Source organism: Pelodiscus sinensis, chromosome 1 (genome assembly GCF_052426305.1).
Source record: "Pelodiscus sinensis isolate ZL-2025 chromosome 1, ASM5242630v1, whole genome shotgun sequence".
Taxonomy (NCBI): domain Eukaryota; kingdom Metazoa; phylum Chordata; order Testudines; family Trionychidae; genus Pelodiscus; species Pelodiscus sinensis.
Genome location: NC_143052.1, coordinates 199,651,797 through 199,670,638, shown reverse-complemented (window position 1 = coordinate 199,670,638; position 18,842 = coordinate 199,651,797). Strand labels below are relative to the sequence as shown.

Genomic DNA, 18,842 nt, shown 5'->3' with positions numbered 1-18,842 from the left:
AGCATAGATAGCTTGCATATAGTTTATATGATCATGTGAAGCTGGTGCATCCAGGGGGCAATTTGAGTGTGTGACGGCAATTAGTGAGTTGAAAGCACATATCCAGGAGCTTGCAGAGAAAGGGACAGAGTATAATGTTAACAGTCCACCATGCCTCTGAACAGACTGAAAAGATTTTAAAAAGGGTGCTCCAACCCTCCAGATTCACGCATTGGTGGGAGTTTTTGTTTGCCAGCTCTGCAAAAATCATCAATGCCTGGTATCTGTTAATACATCCATTTGTAATAATTTTGATTGTTCAATTTCTGTTAATTATAGTTATAATTGTAACAATCAGATGGGTAAAGGTAAAAGTTAGGAGACTGGGAAAGTATAGTTTTATATCATCTTGTGATAGGGTGCCGGCGTCAAACCTCATAAAATAGAGCTTCTTGCTGGCAAAGAAGGGAATGTAGGCAGAAACTCTCTTTGGGCACAGGCACCATTTTGAGAGTCTAGACAACAGCTAGGACTCCATCTTGGCTGCCCCTCTTCTGCCTCCTTTTCCCGTCCTTTCTGAGTTTTGGCAGGAAACCCAGTGGTTGGGTAACCTAAGTCTACCTGGTGATAGCAGATACATGATCTAAGTCTGCCCTACGACAGCAGGTTATTTAAGGTCTGCCTCTGGTGCTGCCTGGGGCTTTCCATCTGAGTGGCCCAGTAGCGAGTCATTCGTACGGGTACATCAGTACCACACATTATAGGTTTGGGGTTGTGGGAGGTAGCACACTTGCAAGCAAGGGGTGTACAGCCAGCTGTCACTCCTTTCCGGCTAAGACTCACTTGCACCCACAACGGCTCAGGAAAGGGGATTTTAGGCTAACCATCTCCAATCATCGGCTGTTCCAACCCTTCTGATCCAAACACCCGAGACGAGATCCGCAACCGAGATACTGCTGCAGAGGCCTAAAGCTGCAAGAGATGGTACAGTCCCTGTAACACTCCTCCGGGTTACCTGGGCCATACCTTTACCTATCCTGAGTCACAGTTCAGTCAGTCTTTGTTATCCTTTCTGTAGTGAGGTCCTATTTTATTCCATTTTATAGTTATACTTACCTTGTTTTGAACTGTTACAATAAACCCTTGTTAGTTTACCTTAACTGCCTATCGGAGTTCTTTGGGGGGGAGGAGGGGCTAATAGCTCCCGATGATAGATGCGGGTTTGGGGATGAGCCTGGAAGTCTAGTTTAGGCTAACACTCCCTCTGGGAATAAGGAGTCCTGTGGCACCTTATAGACAGATTTATTGGAGCATAAGCTTTCATGGGCAAAGACCCACTTCGTTAGATACACGGCTACCCCTCTGATACTTGACTCCCTCTGGGGCATCTGGTATTGACCACTGTTAGCAGACAGGGTACTGAGCTAGATGGACCTTTGGTCTGACCCAATAGGACCGTTATGTTCTAAAAGTCCATCTAGCCCAGGATCCTGTTTTCTGACCGTGGCCAATGCCAGATGCCCAGAGGGAGAAAACAGGACAGATAATCATCAAGTGATCCCTCTCCTGTCACCCATTTCCTGCCTCTGACAAACAGAAGCTAGGGACACCATTCCTACCCATCCTGGCCAATAATTAATCATGGACCTAACCTCTGTATCTAGTTCTTAACACATTACAAAGGCAATTTCCCCTCTTTGGATATTCACGTCTCCAGATCAAAGGCTGCGAATGACCCACTTCCACCCTGACTTGATTAGCTTCATTAACACAAGCAACTTCTGCCTTATATACACTCCTGCTTCTGTAACTTCCACTCCAATTCATCTGATGAAGTGGGTTTTACCCATGAAAGCTTATGATACCATCTACTTTTTGAAGACACACCTTTGTACCTAGTATGGCTACAGCCTTAGGGCTGAGGATTGTATTAAGTTCTTTTGCTGGGTTTTTGGTCAAGTTCTTTAGCTAGCATTGGGTCAATTTATTAATGGCCATTTTTTAAGTCAGCTAAGACATTTCAAAGTTTTGTACATATGCTCTGGGAAGGATGATACGTTAATTCTGTAAATCCCAAAATAAGTTATAAATATGTAAGCCTGTAGCCTTAGACTATTAATGGAGTTTATTGTACATTTGATAGATGTGATTTGATGTGGTAATAAGTTTCTTCTATTGTTCCCAGCATCCTTGGTGGATGACAAAAGAGGCTCTTCATCAGCTAATGCTTAATGAACAGTGTTTTGTATCAGGCCATGTTTTCAATATAGTATTTCTTATTCTACACTCAGTAGCACACAGAAGTGCCAATCAGGATCAGAGCTCCCATGTATTTCATAGTATCGATCTATGTGAACACACAGCCCCAAATGAGGATTTAAAAGTGCTCTACAGTGGCCAATAGGATAAAGACAGTATGATCACCATTTTGTGGATGGACTAAGTGAGGCATCAAGAATTTAAGGGCTAGTTTACAAATTAGATCTATCTAGCTATGTTGCTCAGGGCTTGAGAAAGTTTGAGCCTGGAGCGCTGCAGTTGGGTTGAATTAACCCCTGTGTAGATGCTGCCAAGTTGACAGAAGAATTCTTCCTTCAGCCTAGCTGCCACCTTTCATAGAGGTGGATTAACTACATCGTGAGTGCCTGCCCCCCATCTATGTAGGAAGCATCTGCATACTGGTGCTACAGTAATGTAAACACAGCCTTAGTATTTTGCCCACGGAAAAGGAGCAAGAGAATGGCAGTGAAGGGACTAGCGTATGTGTCTCCTAATTCCACATACAGCGCAGGCCAATCAGGAGCATTGAAGGTTTCCCAAAACTTGGGTGGGGGGAGAGGGGAAGCACACCAGTGTCTGAACCATGGCTGTACCCTCATGCCAACCCTTCTCCCCAAGCCTCTGCTTTCATGACACCCCTTCCCCCAGCTCGCTCCTCTCTGTCTCCTTTCCCCTGTCACTTTTAGAAGTGTTGGGGTCATGACCCCCCCCCCCCGAGTCTGGACACCCCTAAGGCCAACTTCTAACAGAACCATGCCTCAGACCATACACATTTAACATAGCAGGGATGTTTCCACTAGAGTTTCTCAGCAATTTGTCTGATTTCATTGTAAATTGCCTGTGTACAATTATTACGATCATCCTCTGGCCAGCAGTCAGCTGTTAGGCAGCTTTGCATCACCGAAGCATTGCAGCAGCTTGAACTGGGATCAGGGTCTGGCCCTCTATTTCTAGCTCACCCAACACGGCCAGTGCAGGAAATAGGGTCAATCAAAATTGTCTCTGACTAGTTACTTTCCATTGTACGTTGATACAAAAACGATAGATCAAAACTTGCCCAGTATACAGCAGAGGCTGAGGCCTGACTGAGAACTAGCTGGTGGAGACTTGCTTCAAATAAAACTGTGGTGGGGCTTTGAAGCTGTGGGAGACGAGACGAAGAAATGCCAGAGATGAGATCAACTTCCTGGACTGGGGTTGGCTGAGCATCTTGTTACTCACATGAGGCTTGGTCATGTGTTTTCCAGCTGCTTCTGCATGTCTAGTTACAGCAGCTGCTGTTTGATCACTGTGATTTTCTTTTGGGGGCTACCCAAGCCTTTTCCTCTTAGAAGTTAAATTAGTCCTGTGCAGCACAGATGGCTTAAATCAATCTGGAAATTGCAACTGAATGCAGTTGCTTTTTGTACCAAGGGGCATTTCGAACTGGGAGCCTATTACCTCTATGCGCCATGCCCTGCCCGGGCTATGAACTGATTGCCAGGTGAAGTTTAAGATGTTAGTTTGGCCTAAAGGATATGGGTCCTGTCAACCTTGTGATACCAGGCTAACAGCCAATGACTTTTAAATGGGAGAAGCTTGGTGTGACATTTCCCTCCCACTTCTTCTGATAGAATTGGTGACCTTCAGTGAAAACTGAAGGACTCACCAATTTCTCAGCTTTTCTTGGGATGAAAACAGGTTAAGTGGTAAATCGGGGTTTGGAATGCAAAGCAGTTTGTATGAGAGTGGGGGGAAGCTCTCTTAGGACAAATACGTTTGGAATGAATTTGGGGTGCATGTGCAGTTAATAATGCTCTGCATAGCTCATTTCCTAGATTTAAATAAATATTTTATAGCCCAATATGCCAAATAAAGTGGCCACAGCCCCTTTTGAAACATCCCCTTTAGGTCTGTAAATATACTGTGCAAGATTGCAGCCACCATCTGTTCTGCTTATTTGAAACTTTGCAGTCCTCTAGGGAGAACTCTCAGAAAGTGTCTTTTTCTCACCACAAATTGCACTGCAGCCCCTGCATATTTATCCTGATAAATTCAGGCCACAATGCACTGAACCATATCTAGGAGCCCAACTGAGGGTTAGCAAGATAGCTGTGTTAGATTCCCTTAGGACAAGTCAGATGAAGTTTACAAAAATACTGGTTCCTCTAAAAAGAACTAAGGCTCAAATATATCTGCTCTAGCTGCTGTCAGCAAGGGCCATGAAGCCAAACACTTTGCAAATGGGCAGCCAAAGGCTTAGGCCTCATTTACATATAAAATTAGATGAATCTAGCCACATTGCTCAGGATGATGAAAAAATTCCATACCTTAAGTGCTGTGGTTTGGTTACCCTCTGGGTGTGGATGTGGCTAGAGTGATGGAAATTCTTCCATCCACTTAGTGACTGCTTCATAGAGAGGTGCATTAATCACATTTATGGAAAAAAAACCAACCCCTGTGTAGACATAGGAAATGTCAACATTACAGTAACTGTACGGCTGTACGTAGACAGCTGCATGGTCTCTATACTCATAAACCTTATGAATGCTATTACTTGTAAAGAGACAAGGTGGGTGAAGTAATAGCTGTATTGGACCAAATTCTACACTGCTACAACTACACTTGCATATAATGCTTGTAAATGCAGCAGGACCAAATTCTGCACAGGAGCTTGGATGTAAAATTTAAATTGACTGAATTCAGTGGAGTTACTTTGCATTTTCACAGCTTCACAGAGAACCTAATTTGGTCGGAGGTGGCTTAGGGTATTAAGTGCCATTAAACTAATTCCATTATTTTCAAAGGTAGTTTTAAAATAAATTGAAAGAGGTTGTTAGCAGCAACAATTAGTGCTCAAGTAACAATTTGAAATCCATTTGGCTCCTACTGACAGACATAATATGCAAAGAAACCCAAAGCTGTCATGGGACTCATTGCTAATCAAAAAACTCAGACAAGAAAGAGCCATATTTAGAAGCACTCTTGATGTGAATTCTGGTCAGGTGGAGGGTGGGGGGAGGGGAGGAGAGAGGTTGTGCTGGAAGTATCACTTCCTTCCCACCAGCTTTTGAGCAGTATCAGTGGACCCCTCACCAGTGCAGCACTGAAGGAGTTACACTGATTCCACACCAGATTGAGTAACCTATTGAATTCTCTAGATTCTTTCCAGGAGGATCATGAAGTAAACAGATTTTATTTTGCACTACAGAAAATACTGACCTCAGTTGCACCCAGGCATCAGACTTTAGTGGAGTTTCAGGTGGTAAAACAAAGCAGCAGGATGATTCCTGGCAAAGGGCTATAGCACAGAAACTATTAGTGTAACACTCCGCACACTTTCAACTCAACAGCAGTCACCATGGACATGCCCACTCCTAATATATTGCCAATTCCAAACATTACTGAATAATAAATCAGATCCTCTGGGCACCAGCCAGCCTGTCTGCGCGACACTACCCTCTCATCTTTCCCTCTAATCTTTTCCGTCCATATGCAGATTGTTTCCATCCATGTGCAGAATAAATTGTTTTATGTACACCCAGGCATGTGCAAATGTCCATCATCACTAGAAACAAAAAACTGTGCGGCTCTGCTAATCAGCTGGGCAGCATTTGAATCTCTCATGGTTGGCCACACCGTAAGAGAAAGGGGACTCCAGAGAGCTCCACCTAAGCTCTTATCTGGTTCTCACCCCTTTCACCCGTCTATCAGGGCATCAAATGACGAGTCCACACACAAAATTATAAAGGAAACTACTTTATTATCTATAGGATAAGGAAGGTAAAAAGGACTAGGGAAGGACAGAATAACTGGGTCTGGAAGCCAAACATGCACAACAGGGAAGGGAAATAGATGTTAGGCATTCTGTCTTGCCCCGTAGGAATGACTCCGTGACAACGGGAGCTAAGGCTAGATCCTAACTCAGAACCCTCCCTAGCCCCTTTGCGTCGTCTCCTGTGTTTATTAGCCCTGTCTAATCAAGACGATCCGTGCTTGCAAGTGTGTCCCCAATGATCAAATACACCGTTAGATGTTACTCCACCTTAACAACAACTGACACTCCAAGCCAGTGATCAGCTGTCTGAGCTGCACTCACTGCACCCGGGCAGTGCACAGGTTGGAGGAAGAGAGAGGCCCAAGCACTCTGAGCACCCTCTCGGGATGCACTCTTGTCGCCTAGCAACACTTTCCCACTCTTTCCTTGTATTCCCACCTTTTCCCTGAGCAAGGGAAAAGGCTGTCCAACATGGAGGATCGCCTGTTGTTCTGAACAAAACAAAATGGCAAACCCACAAATAAACAACTTAACCATCTCAGCAGAATGGATTCCTAAAAAGGGCTAATGTTAACAAACGAAGAAGCCCCCATTAACAGCACAAGTGCACAGCTTACAGAAAACACTGGCCCCCACTGTCGCTTTTCAACCAAATGTTCCAGTCAAAAACACCTGATCCCCCTAGGTATGGAGCTTATCTTAACCCTGCTGCATGCCCGAGCTAAGTGCTGCCTGGCCAGAGAATGGACCCTTCATCCCCTCCTGGACTCCAACCCTCTGCCTCACTCCTGAGTCCCCTCCCACCCCCAAACTCCCTCCCAGAGCCCACACCCCCTCCTGAGCCCCAGCCCATGCCCCAGGCTCAGTCTGGAGTCCCCTCCCACACTCTGAACCCCTTGGCCCCAGCCCAGAGCCCACACCCCAACACCCACCTGGGGGCTAGTGAACTACAGAGGGTGAGGGGAATGGAGTGAGTGGTGCAGGCCTTGGAGAGAGGTCAGGAAGTGGCAAGGCCTGGGGAAGGGGCAGGGCAGGGCTTAGGGTGTTTAGTTGTGTATTATTAGACCATTGGCAACCCCATCTACACTATCTACCATAGTTGTATTCCTGTCTGTTCAGACCAAGTCGCAGCTGGGCTGTTTCATTCTGTTCTAATCTCTGGGGTGTGGAAGACCATGGTTATCACTTTCTGTGGAATCATGGTCGGTTTCACCAGGACTTGATCCTCTGAACCACCTCACTCCTCTGTACACTCAGCTGGCCAACAGCTTCAATAGCTCACCCCCATACTGCAGAAAGTCACAAATCAAAGTGCCCCCCCATGCCCTCCAGGTATCTCATGGAATCAGGAGACCCAGCACCCCTCTGGACCTCATATGCGCTAGTTGGGAGACAAAACAGAACAGCAGTTTCAACTTTAAGTGCTAGGCCCTACCCAGCATCACCAGCGTTAGGGCTATGTCTACACTAAGCGTGGAATATTGCCGAGCCTCATTTGCATACCTAATGAGCCGCCATTTTTTGAGACTGCCATTATTCCTGAAAATAATCAGCATAGCAGCAATGCCCAAGAGGGTTTTTCTTGTGGAGGAAGGGGCAGTGTAGACAGCTCCTTCTGGCACAAGAGCATCTTCTGCAAAAAATGGCAGCTCATTAGGTATGCAAATGAGGCTCGGCGATATTCCATGCTTAGCCTCATTTGCATATTTCTGGCGCAAGAACCCACTAGTGCGGACATAGCCTAGGTGTACAGACATCATGAGCCAGGCCCCAGAATATCATGAGATTGGCTTAACACCACTGAAGTTTTAAAAAATAATAAAATGTGGATTCTTTTTACTTGCCCTCTTGTTTGGTGCTTTTAGTGGTCCTGTTTTCAAGTTTTCTCCATAGCCTTGGGCACAACGCAACCCTTCTCTTTAAAATGAAAGCTGAGAGTCTCCCATAGTCATGTGATTTCAGGAGCTCGGGCTTTAAGAAAAGTACCAATTATGGGGAGAGCTGGCAACAGCAGTAGGCCCTGCCCCAACCTGTATCGCAATTGTGGCTGCTGAACACTGGAAAATTTAGCTCTGTGCTCTTTTAAAAAATCCAGTCTCACTGGCCAGAAGCATATGTGGGTGTTTGTCTGCTGTCTGCCAATGGATGATGCTCGTATAGTTGTCTCAGCAGATGCATCACAAGATGGATGTCATGTTCTTCAGCATCACACACACGAGAGCTCCCTGCAGGGCCCTGAGTTCAGATGGACTTAGGCTAGAATCCATTTTGCCAGCTCTATAGAATGTGAATTTAAAACAGCTAGTCATTTTTAATTAACTCTTTGGCACAGGAATTTCACACCACAAAGAGCTAATTTAAAATGTTCCTGTGGGCTCTTCTAAGTGTGAGGGGCCAGTCAAAAATGAAAAAACCCCACAGGCACTGAACATGATTGATGCAACATGTGTTCAGGGGCAGGTTACCATTTCAATGCTGCCCTGAAATACAGAGGAACCAAACTCAGATTAACCAGCTCCAGCTGCAGTTCATTTATTGAAAAAGTAAAATTAATTCACTGGAAAAGAAGTGGTAACATGATAGCACGTGATCTCAGCCTCTCTCATTTTAGTCTCACCCACTCTACAGAAACTATCATTATTCTGTCAGAAGAGGCTTTAGCTATTGCCTCATGTACTGCATGGAGTAGTGTTGTCACATACAGCTCCTGTCCTTGTAATTCCTCACACAAACATCAGCCAAGCAAGTAGAATATACTCTTAGACAGAATGGGCTGTTTTCTCCCAGGAGTAATATATGCTGTACATGGCCCCATGTGCGCGCTCTCTCATAGCTTTCATTGGAGCCTTTGTTACCAGTGCAAAACATATATGAGGTTTGGATCCCATTCTCATTCATGCCCATGTGATTTAGAGGTAACTTCCTTTCAGGTCAGTGGCATAGTACCAGATTGACCCAGTGGTCTGTACTGGTGCCGATCACTGAGTTTGGGAAGCTTTTAAACTCTGGTAGTTGCTGTGGGCTGGTCTGTTCAGGCCAGCTATTTTGATGAGCTGAAATCATAAGTCTGGGGTTGCCCAAAAAGATAATTACATTTTACTCCCTCTCTCCCTCCCTCCCTCTCCTGTTATGTAACAGGCACCAAAGTAATAGCTTTGTTTTAGATTTCTAGTAATGCTATTTGGATGGCAGAGTGCCAGTTCTGGGCTGATTTTTTGTGGGATGGTGGTGCTGGGAAAAATGCAGCAGATTGGTCGGTCAGCAATCTGCGTTTTGCTTTGGAGTTTTAGAGGACAGACACATTCTTCCAGCTCTATTAATCCTCCTCTGATACAGAGGATTTTCCTGCCATTAAATGATCGCTTTAGAGAGGAAAAAATGCCAACTCTTGAGAGATGGACCAGTACAACAAATGGCAGGCTCCAGAGAAGGATGGAGGGGACAGCCTTTGCTCTGTTAGGTAAGTGTTATACCCATGAGTAAACAAATTATTTTTAATAAGGGCTTGTTGTGGCAGTTCATTGCTGGTTCCCCACAATGCTGCAGTGAAAAGCATCCATAGATTTGATTACATGATCAGTCTCTAGTAGCCTAATGATTTTTCCTTATTTCCACCCATCCAGGCACATTTCAGCAGTCCACCTCATGTTACAACTTGGGCAAGCCCTTGCTGAAAAGTTGTTAAGACCAGCACAAAACTGAAGCATGCATTGAAAAGGTCAGTGGAAAAAATAAATAAAAGGAAGAAATCAGTGTGTTGGTTTGAAGATTAGGGGAGAATGTCAATTTAGAAAAGCCTCTCTCTGTGAATTTTACTTTTCCTTTCTAGACACAGACATCATAATGGGACACTACATGACAATGGACTGAAACTGTCTTTGCTCCTTCCATCTTCTTTTAGATCCCAGAAGTTTGCTTGTCAGACCTGAAATGCCACAAGTGAATAACCAAGGTGATGTTTGCCATCATTTTAAATGGTGAGTAGTATTTTTATTTTGTGAAAGTCAATAGCAACATTAATAATTTTTGTAATGATTTGATAACGGCAGGATAAATCTGTCAGTGCTTTGAATTTGGATCTGCTATCATAAGAGACTAGGAAAGGGATGAAGGTGCAAATTCAGATCAGCAACCGGGTTTGGAGTTTGAACCCTCTCAGAATTAGTAATGTTCAGATGATGAATTTTAGCAGGACTTTATCTCTAAAAAAGAAAGGAAAAATACTGCAAATGTTCTGATACTGAGAGGGTTTGCTCCCTCTTTTGCTTTTTTTTCTTTTGGCTTGGAGGACATTGTCTTCTTGTCTTCAATGACTAGATTGTCCCTAATAATGGATTGAGTATCTTATGTGGACTCAACAGATTTATTTGTAAATAGACAACCTTGGTTGTGAAAATCAACTGGTAGTAGATCCACATTCAGGAGAGCAACAGGAAAACTGCTCATTACTAGAATCGCCGCAGACTAGGAAATGACTTGGCTTGACCTGAACTCAAGTGTTTTCTTAGCAAGTTGAGGGATTTAGAGGCAAATTGGGAGCAGGTACAGTACTGAACTTGGTCACTGAGTCACTGCATGATTTGGGGCATGTCACTTAGTCTCTCTCTGCTTCAGCATCTTACATCTTTGTAATGGAAATAATTCATTTAAAATGGCTGCTGTGTAACTGTGACTGAAATTTGTAAATCCTTCATCTCACTAGTCTTTACGATGACTTGCAAAGGAAAGTTTTGACTAGATTTGGGCCTTTTTTCTTCATAGTTTACAAAGAATCTGAAAAGTGTTTTTAACAATATTATTTAGGCTTGACTTTTCCAATGGAATTGTCAGGAAAGTCAAATCAGGTTTTGGGTGCTGAATTCGTAAAAGAATTTCTTTATCTAAAACATTAATTAATCATCCCAATTAAATGTGTGTTAAGGGACAAATAAAGAATTTTAAACAGTATGAATAAAATCCCTCCTCCTTTTCATTTGTTCCATATTTACAGATTTGATTCCTGTAGAGTCACCATTTTGCTAGTTCCCCAGTCACAACACAGCCTCCAAGCTAATTCTAAAGTAAAAGAATAATCAGAATTTCTTTTTTGGGGGGATAGGAATGGAGGAGGGGAGAGCGGGGATGTACCTTGCCTCTGTGTTCTAGCCTTCTTTATACAACATAAGGCCCTGATCTTCCAAAAAGACTGAGGTGGGCAGACTCCGGTACAAAGTTGAATTAAGATACATTCATTGTGTAACTGAAGTTGAAGTACCTTAACTCCACTTTTGGCGCTGTCCACACTGCAGGAAATCCAAGGGAGAACACTCCCTTCAACTTCCCTTATTTCTCATGGAAGCAGGACTACTGGCATTCACGGGAGTGTCCCTCTCAGACTAAGTCTACACCACATGTTTTTTCTTGGATATCTCTGGTATCACGGAAAAACTCTGCTCCGTCCAGGGAACGTGTCTGCTCTTCCGCTTTTTTTTTTGTGGAAGAGCAGATACGCTCTTTCGGAAGCCCTGTCTTCCTCCTCCCACGAGGAAGACAGGCTCTTCTGAAAGATGAGGCTTTTCCGAAATTTGGCCCAGTGTAGACGGGCTAAATTTTGGAAAAGCCTCTTTCGAAAAAACTATTGGAAAAAGGTACACAAATTGCAGAGTGCAATTAGTGTACCTTTTTCCGATAGATCATTGTAGTGTAGACATAGCCTCACTTTGAACCCTGGAAGATTGACAGTGACAGCTTCAATCTTCGTCTGTAGTGCAGAAGTACCCATAGACTTCCATTGATTTACAGGGTCTGCCAGGCAATTTTCTTTGCAGGATCAGGGCCTGAAGAAGGGGGAAAGAAGTGAAAAACTCAATTAAAAAAAATTCTGTGCAGGTGGCCTTGAAAACGGATAGAAATGCTCAGAAGACCTGGGAAAGCTTCCAACATCAAACTGATTTGTGTATAAAAGCCAAAAGGACTAGTCAAACAGAAGATTGACAGCTGCTGTAGTTTAATCTTATATAGCAAAAGCATCACAAACTAGAGGTTTATCTTCAAACCACACTCAAGAGCAGGTCCAGGCGGTGATCACTGCACCCTGAGTTCCCCAGAGAGAGCAAATCTGGCCATGCCCCATGTTGTAGCTTGCCTTAGACAAAATGCAAGCAGTAACCCTGAGGAATGGGTGGGCTCCTCAGTGAGTGCCCCTTCTGCTGCTCAAGGGCCTAGCATGAAACACATGAGACTGGCCAGACTGTGATAGACTTTGTTAGCAAGGAGGCTGATACCTTTTTTTTTTTTTTTTTTTAAAGTAGCAGCAGCATGAGAGCTGATAAACTGCAACAGAAAAATCACGCAGCAGGTGACGCTTTACCAATGGCAATGTCAAAAGCTTATGCGTGCTCTTTTTCATTCTGGGACACAGTGTAGGAGAGCAAGTACAAAATGAAATCTGTTTTCAGTTCTCTCCCTAAAGATTGTATTTCTCAGACTTGCAGCTGTCTCGGCTTTTCCCTTATACACAGCCCCATCTGACTGCTTACGCTATCACAGGTTCCTGTTCCTCTTCTCTGACTGGAAGCAGGGAGTTTTCACCTTCCGCATCGCTGTACATCTGTTTACTTGATTCTAACTATGCAGCAGAAAGCCATGCCAGCCTCAGACTTGCAAGGCAGGCAGGATGCTAGGAAATAGTATCCAATGGGTAGAATAAAACAGGTGCAGAATTTAACTTTTAAAATGAAAGATCCAAATTGAAGAAAAAAACGTTTCAACCATATTTTTGAACTTGCCTTTCCCTCATGCTTCTCCACCAAATCTATGGCAGGAGTGGCTTTTTAAATATTACAATTTAATTTTACCTGTGGATGGTTCTCCTTTTATTAAAGCACCTACCCAAGTCACTAGTGAAATAAATACCAAACTGAATGGACTTATCACAGGAAAATACCCATGGACATTGCAATGCCTCAGCCAACTAATCACTCCTCCTGATAACTGGCAGACCTGCTTGCAGTGCGCTCAATCCCACCGATAGACCTGCCAAACCCCAAATCACTCCATGCTCATTCCCTGTGGGAGCACACACACATTAATTATGATACTCCTCAGAAAGAAGTGGTAGAAGGTGGAAACATTCCTAAAAGAATTTAATCACAGAATCATAGAATACTAGGACTGGAAGGGACCTCGAGAGGTCATCGAGTCCAGTCCCCGGCCCCCATGGCAGGACCAAATACTGTCTAGACCATCCCTGATAGACATTTATCTAACCTACTCTTAAATATCGCCAGAGATGGGGATTCCACAATAGTGATAAGTTCAACAGGATTCTATACGGACCAACAGAATCTGAGAGAGATTAAACCCATGCTGGACTTCCACAGGAGGGCTTCAAACCCCTAGGGCAAAATTACCTTTGCTAATAAATTCTGTAGGATTCTTCCATGAGAGTTCTGTGTTCTTGAGTGAAAATGTATTTCAATCGGTCCCTGTTAGTGATCTGGCTAGAACTGTGGCATAAATGTTTTGTCATAACTAATGTTTACTAACGGCATCTATTTTTCTCTCTCTCTTTCCTCTCCTCCCACCCCTTACCTGTGTGGCTATGGCACTGCTCTGGCTGCCAGCCATCCTATGTATCCCCCACATCCATGCTGTGTGGGCCTGTGTGCGCTCCTGCCCTGCCAGCTGCGTGTGCACCAGGGAGCGGAGTTGTTCCATCCTGTGTGACCGTGCCGGCCTTCAGCAGATCCCTAGTGAGTTCCCCTGTGAAGCCTCCTCTATCAACCTGGATAAAAACAACATTAAATTTGTCTCAGAGAGGGCATTTGGTACCCTGCCTTCCCTCAAATCTCTCTCACTTCAGCACAACAACATCTCCTTTATCACTCCTGGGGCTTTCAAAGGGCTACCCAGGTTGACTGAGCTTAAAATGGCCCACAACGAATACATCCGCTATCTGCACACTCGTACTTTTACTGCCCTCAAAAGGCTTGTCAAGCTAGACCTAGCTGACTGCAACCTTTTCAACATCCCGGACAGGATTTTCATTGAACTGCCTGCCCTTCAGGAGCTCTTCTGCTTCCAGAACAATTTCCGAAGGATCCCTGGAGCCATAAGAGGCATGGAGAATTTGACCCATGTTTACTTGGAGCGAAACAAAATAGAAGCTGTAGCCTATAATTCTCTGCAGGGCCTGATGAAGCTGAAGTATCTTAACCTCCAAGACAACAGAATAAATGTCATTCATGACCGAGCCTTTCAAGATTGTCAGAAAATGGAGTATCTCTATCTGAATGACAACCTGCTTAGTGACCTCCCAGAAAACTCTTTTGATGGGCTGAGGCACCTGAAAATGCTCAATCTTGGTGGGAACTTTCTCAGGAACGTGTCCAACACCTGGTTCCGGGACCTGGTTGAACTGGAAGTTCTATACTTGGACAGAAACAGGATCAATTACATTGAGGAAGGGGCTCTCGAAAATCTAACCAGCCTGGTCTCTTTGCATTTGAACAGTAACAGCCTAACCACCCTGCCTTTTTCTGTCTTCCAGCCAGTCTTTTTCCTGGGAAGGCTCTATCTTTTCCGTAACCCCTGGGAGTGTGACTGCAAGCTCGAATGGCTGAAAGATTGGATGGAGAATTACAGACTGGTCAGGGATATTCCCTGTGCCTCCCCCTCCTCAGTAGCTGGCATTGACTTGGCGGATGTGCTGTTTGATAGATCACCTGAAGGTTCTTGTCTTGACCCAGTGGAGTTAAACGTCACATCCTACAGTGCAACCCCAACTGCAGAGCTTCACTCTACCACAGAGAGCAAATTCAGCAGCCTTATTTCCAAACTCCTGCTCCAGGAGGGCCTTCCTGAGGAGATGGCAAATACCACTGAAGCGTTAACCAACACCACCCAGTTGGACAGGCTAGCTGATGAGGTTTCTTCGGGGGTGGGGGAATATGCCATCTCCTGCTCTTTCCATCTCCTGGCACTCATTACAGCTCCAGCAGTGATTGTTCTGCAGAGTGAATAACGCCAGGGCTCCCTCAGGCACATTTAAGAACTGAGTTTCTGTGTTGTGTAGTCATTGGAAAGGTGCTGGCACTGCAGAGTTCAGAGGCTGGTCTGGCTCCAAACCTCCCTACAGTACAGCAGGTGTTTGGGTTTGGGGGAGGGGGTTTGGCTTGGACCCTTCTTTGGCAGAAACTAAGCTCCTTGAGGCAGAGAATTTATATTTGTTGGGTTTGAAAAACCCTGCGTTGGCAGAGCATTATGAGAGAGCAGCAATAATAAGGAGTTTGAGTGAACAGTCACCTCTGGGACAGCTGATTTTCTCTGCTAGATAGGAAGGGCAAGGGCTTCTTACTGAAGGCTACACTGCAGTATTTATTCAGTTAGGATCAATCCTGATTTCCCAGAAGTCCCCGCAAAAAAAAATCCCATTGGTTTTCCTGGGCATGGGATTGGGCTCTAACATATCAGCCTCACCCATAAATCCAGAAACACATAAGGAACCTTATCCTCTGCTCCTGGTGCTTTATGCTGATAGAACTCCACTGACTTTAGAGGTGTGACTTCTGATTTATACCAGGGTGAGAGGATATTCAGACCTATTATATTCAACACACATGCCTGCTGCATTATTCCCTGTGCACAATGCCAGGAGGAAGGGAGGGATAAGCGAGTAGGTTGGTAGTGCCGTATTAAGGTCGATAGTTTATCAGTCACACTGGAAACTGTGCTTGGGAAGAGCAAGCCATTGTGACTGTACCTACATTCAAGATTTTCTCATTCTCCCACCTCTGGTCTAACAGTGTTTTTCTCAGTGATCTGTCCCTGAGATCACCCTGACACAGTTGAGGAAGGCAGCAAGCTGTTCCCTGGTATTATACAGGTTGATTTAGCATCCATACAGCTTCAGTGGTGCTAGGAAGAAGGGGTGCACTCATGTAGACAGGGCATCTATGCGTTTACCAACGTTATCTAACCCTCAGAGCAGGTTTAGAGGACGCAGTGGCAAAAAAACCAGTGGCCTGTCTATATTAGCTCTCCCAGCTGGTACCAGAGGAGCTATACTGGTGATAGACCCACCGTGGGGCTACCTGAAGATGGGTGTAGCGCAGGCTTCGCTGACCTGGTGATTTCAGAAGGGACTGGATGTGAGTAGAAAAACACAAACAACCCCTTCCCCCAAGGTTCCCTCTAAGATGCACGGCCCCACAGCTGCTTAATGAGCCCCACCCAGCCAGGGGCACTTCTCCCTCAGCGACAGCAGCAGCTCCTTGCTGAGGACAGGGCAGTGAGTCTCCGCCATAGGGAGGGGACGTGTCCCTGCCCCAGCCAGGCAGCTCCGTGCACTGAGCCCTGAGCCCCTGGCCTGGAGGAGCCATGCTGCCTTGCAGCTTAGAGGGAACCTTGAAACCCTCCAGCAAGGAAAAAACGAAAAGGAAAGTAGACACGGGACATGGAAATAAATGGCTGAATGATGGTTGGTGATACAGGACTTTGCCACACAAGGCTTATTTTAGCATATTCCCTGTATTGATGGCAGTGACTGGCTATTAACTGGGGAAACAGATGAGTGGTTAGGCAGGTAAGCCACTCAGGCAAACCACAATGGCTTCCCCGAGGCCATTATTTAACATGCCAGGTGTTAGTGGCTGTGTCCTCAAGGAACGCTGACCATTTCCTAGTTAAACAGCTCCACTCTTCGTTTCTGCTGCCCCCCTCAGCAATAGACGGGATTTAATTAGGCCACAACTTCATTCATTTCAAATACCTGGCAGTAAATTGTACAGTGCGGGCCTTCATCGTTCCACCCTGTCTCAGCTACCTCAGTGCTGGGCTGTTGCCGCCATCTCCCTGTATAAGGCACAAGAGGACTCAAGGAAGTGTGGCTGGTTCCATGCTGTTCTGGACACAGCAGCCTCAGTACTGTCCTTCCTCTGCTCCTTCAAGAGAGAGCTAGAAAAAATGGGGAGTGTCAATGCTCTGCTGTACCAGACATCGCAGCCCCAATCCCCTCCTCTGCCAGAATGATGCTTTTTTTCCAAACCTTTCTCAATCTGTTGCTAGCTGAAACAGCATCATCACAGGCTGCCCCAAGGATGGAGCTGGCTCCCACATTAGGAAGACAGGATAAGGGATGCCCTGAAGGTACAGAGGTGGAGTGGGATCTTCAGTGAACTCAGCTATAGGGCATCAACCTCTGTAGCACAGGGTGGTGGGCTCGATCCCACCTCCTTCTGCCCATTCAGGCAGCAGCTGGGCAGCCAACACCTTCCATAGTGAGTATGCACACTGCACACTTGCCACAAGTTTTACCTCTTAGAGGGCAACATTATAACCTAATCCCCTTACTGCACCCCACTGGGTCCCAGAACTGCCGTGGGTAAAGTGGAAAAATGCACCCCATCTTGGCAACTTGGGCACTGAGGGAAAGAACCCTTCCCAACCTCTAGTGAAAAAAGGGGACTAGTATATGCCCTCCAGAGGTCATGCAGAAAATCAGCCCTTTTGCATACTTCATGGGAGAAGAGGTAGATGAAATTGTGGCCATTTAGTGTGTGCAAAATGACTATTTAGCTCATGAATTTCCAGGCCAGTTGGTTTCTAAAAGTGAAAGGATCCTCCTTTTCAGTGAAGTGTACCAGCCAAAACAGGGGTCTCTTGTGGCTTAATGATGAACGCTATTGGGTTGGGATCTTATTCACCCTACCTTTTCAAAGAAAAACAACTGCATGACAATTAACAGCCAGCAATTTCTCGTAGAGGGGTAAATATTCCCAAATTAAATGTTAGTGGAGGTAAACTCCTGATCTGTCTGTAGTTATATTAAATTTTTCCCAGTGAGGATACCAGATGGTTTCATAAATGCTTGTTTGACCTGTTTGGTGCATTAAATTCAATGACTTTGGCTTTCCAGGCTATTTATGAATGCATTAATCTTCTTAAATGCTAAATTCATCTGTGGATTATAAATGGTTGTTTTTCAAAGACTGTACCAGCCAAATGCTGTAGATTAATTTGAAGATTTCTTTAGGGTAGCATTATTTCATCTAGTTGCTGAAGGTTTATCAATAGAAATTTGACACAAGTTGCTACTGCATTGGGCATGGTGGTTATTTTTCGTTTCCTACAGATAGATATTTGTCATATGAACTCAATATTTTTATTTTTTGCTCCAAGATACATACGAACTAGAGGGCATCTTATTGTACAATTTGTTACAGGGAAGCAGAATGTAAATTTCAAGTTAACTCTTGCTTTAAAGATCTTTCTTTTTAATTCAGAAGAGGAAGGTTAAGCTCAGAATTGGAATCAACTCAAAGTTAGCTGAGACATCTGTGAGACAGTAGAGCGGGATGAAGAACAAGCCGCAGCATGACATTTTACTGCTTGATAACATCTAGAAATTCAGAATGCTGCGGCAGTGGTCTTAATTACTTACAAATTAAATGTCTTATATAGTTAAATAGTCATACTATTGCCAGAAGGCTTTATTTCTGCAATATTAGAATTAATCTATGACTGCCTAGTAACTTTAGAGCTGTCAGTTTGCTGTATAGTCACTCAATGTCACTACACCAGAGGGAACAGATCTCATCTTCTGATTGAAAGACCGACCCTACCTGAGCTAAAGAGGCAATTGGCATGTTATTATCAGTATAGAGCATATGACACGCAGTAGAACAGTTCTAATTGTGCTGAGAAGAGGCCATGGTATGTGTATGTCTACATACAGGGAAATTCATTAACATGAAACAGTTTGATTCACATTGGTAATGCACTTCCTTAAGGCTGGCTGAGTGACTGGTGACTCCTTCACAGTAAAGAAGTCTGGAAAACAAAGGGC

At 44.6% G+C, this 18,842-nt stretch overlaps 1 protein-coding gene across 1 annotated transcript; it reads left to right on the top strand.

Moving 5' to 3' along the window:
- Positions 1–9,170: 9,170 nt before the first annotated feature.
- NYX (nyctalopin) lies at positions 9,171–16,236 on the top strand. Its single transcript, XM_025190085.3, has 4 exons — positions 9,171–9,476; positions 9,640–9,734; positions 9,918–9,993; positions 13,621–16,236. Exons 3-4 carry the CDS (start codon positions 9,972–9,974, stop codon positions 15,018–15,020), a joined length of 1,422 nt encoding a protein of 473 aa, XP_025045870.3. The 5' UTR covers positions 9,171–9,476; positions 9,640–9,734; positions 9,918–9,971; the 3' UTR covers positions 15,021–16,236.
- The last annotated feature ends 2,606 nt before the right edge of the window (positions 16,237–18,842 follow it).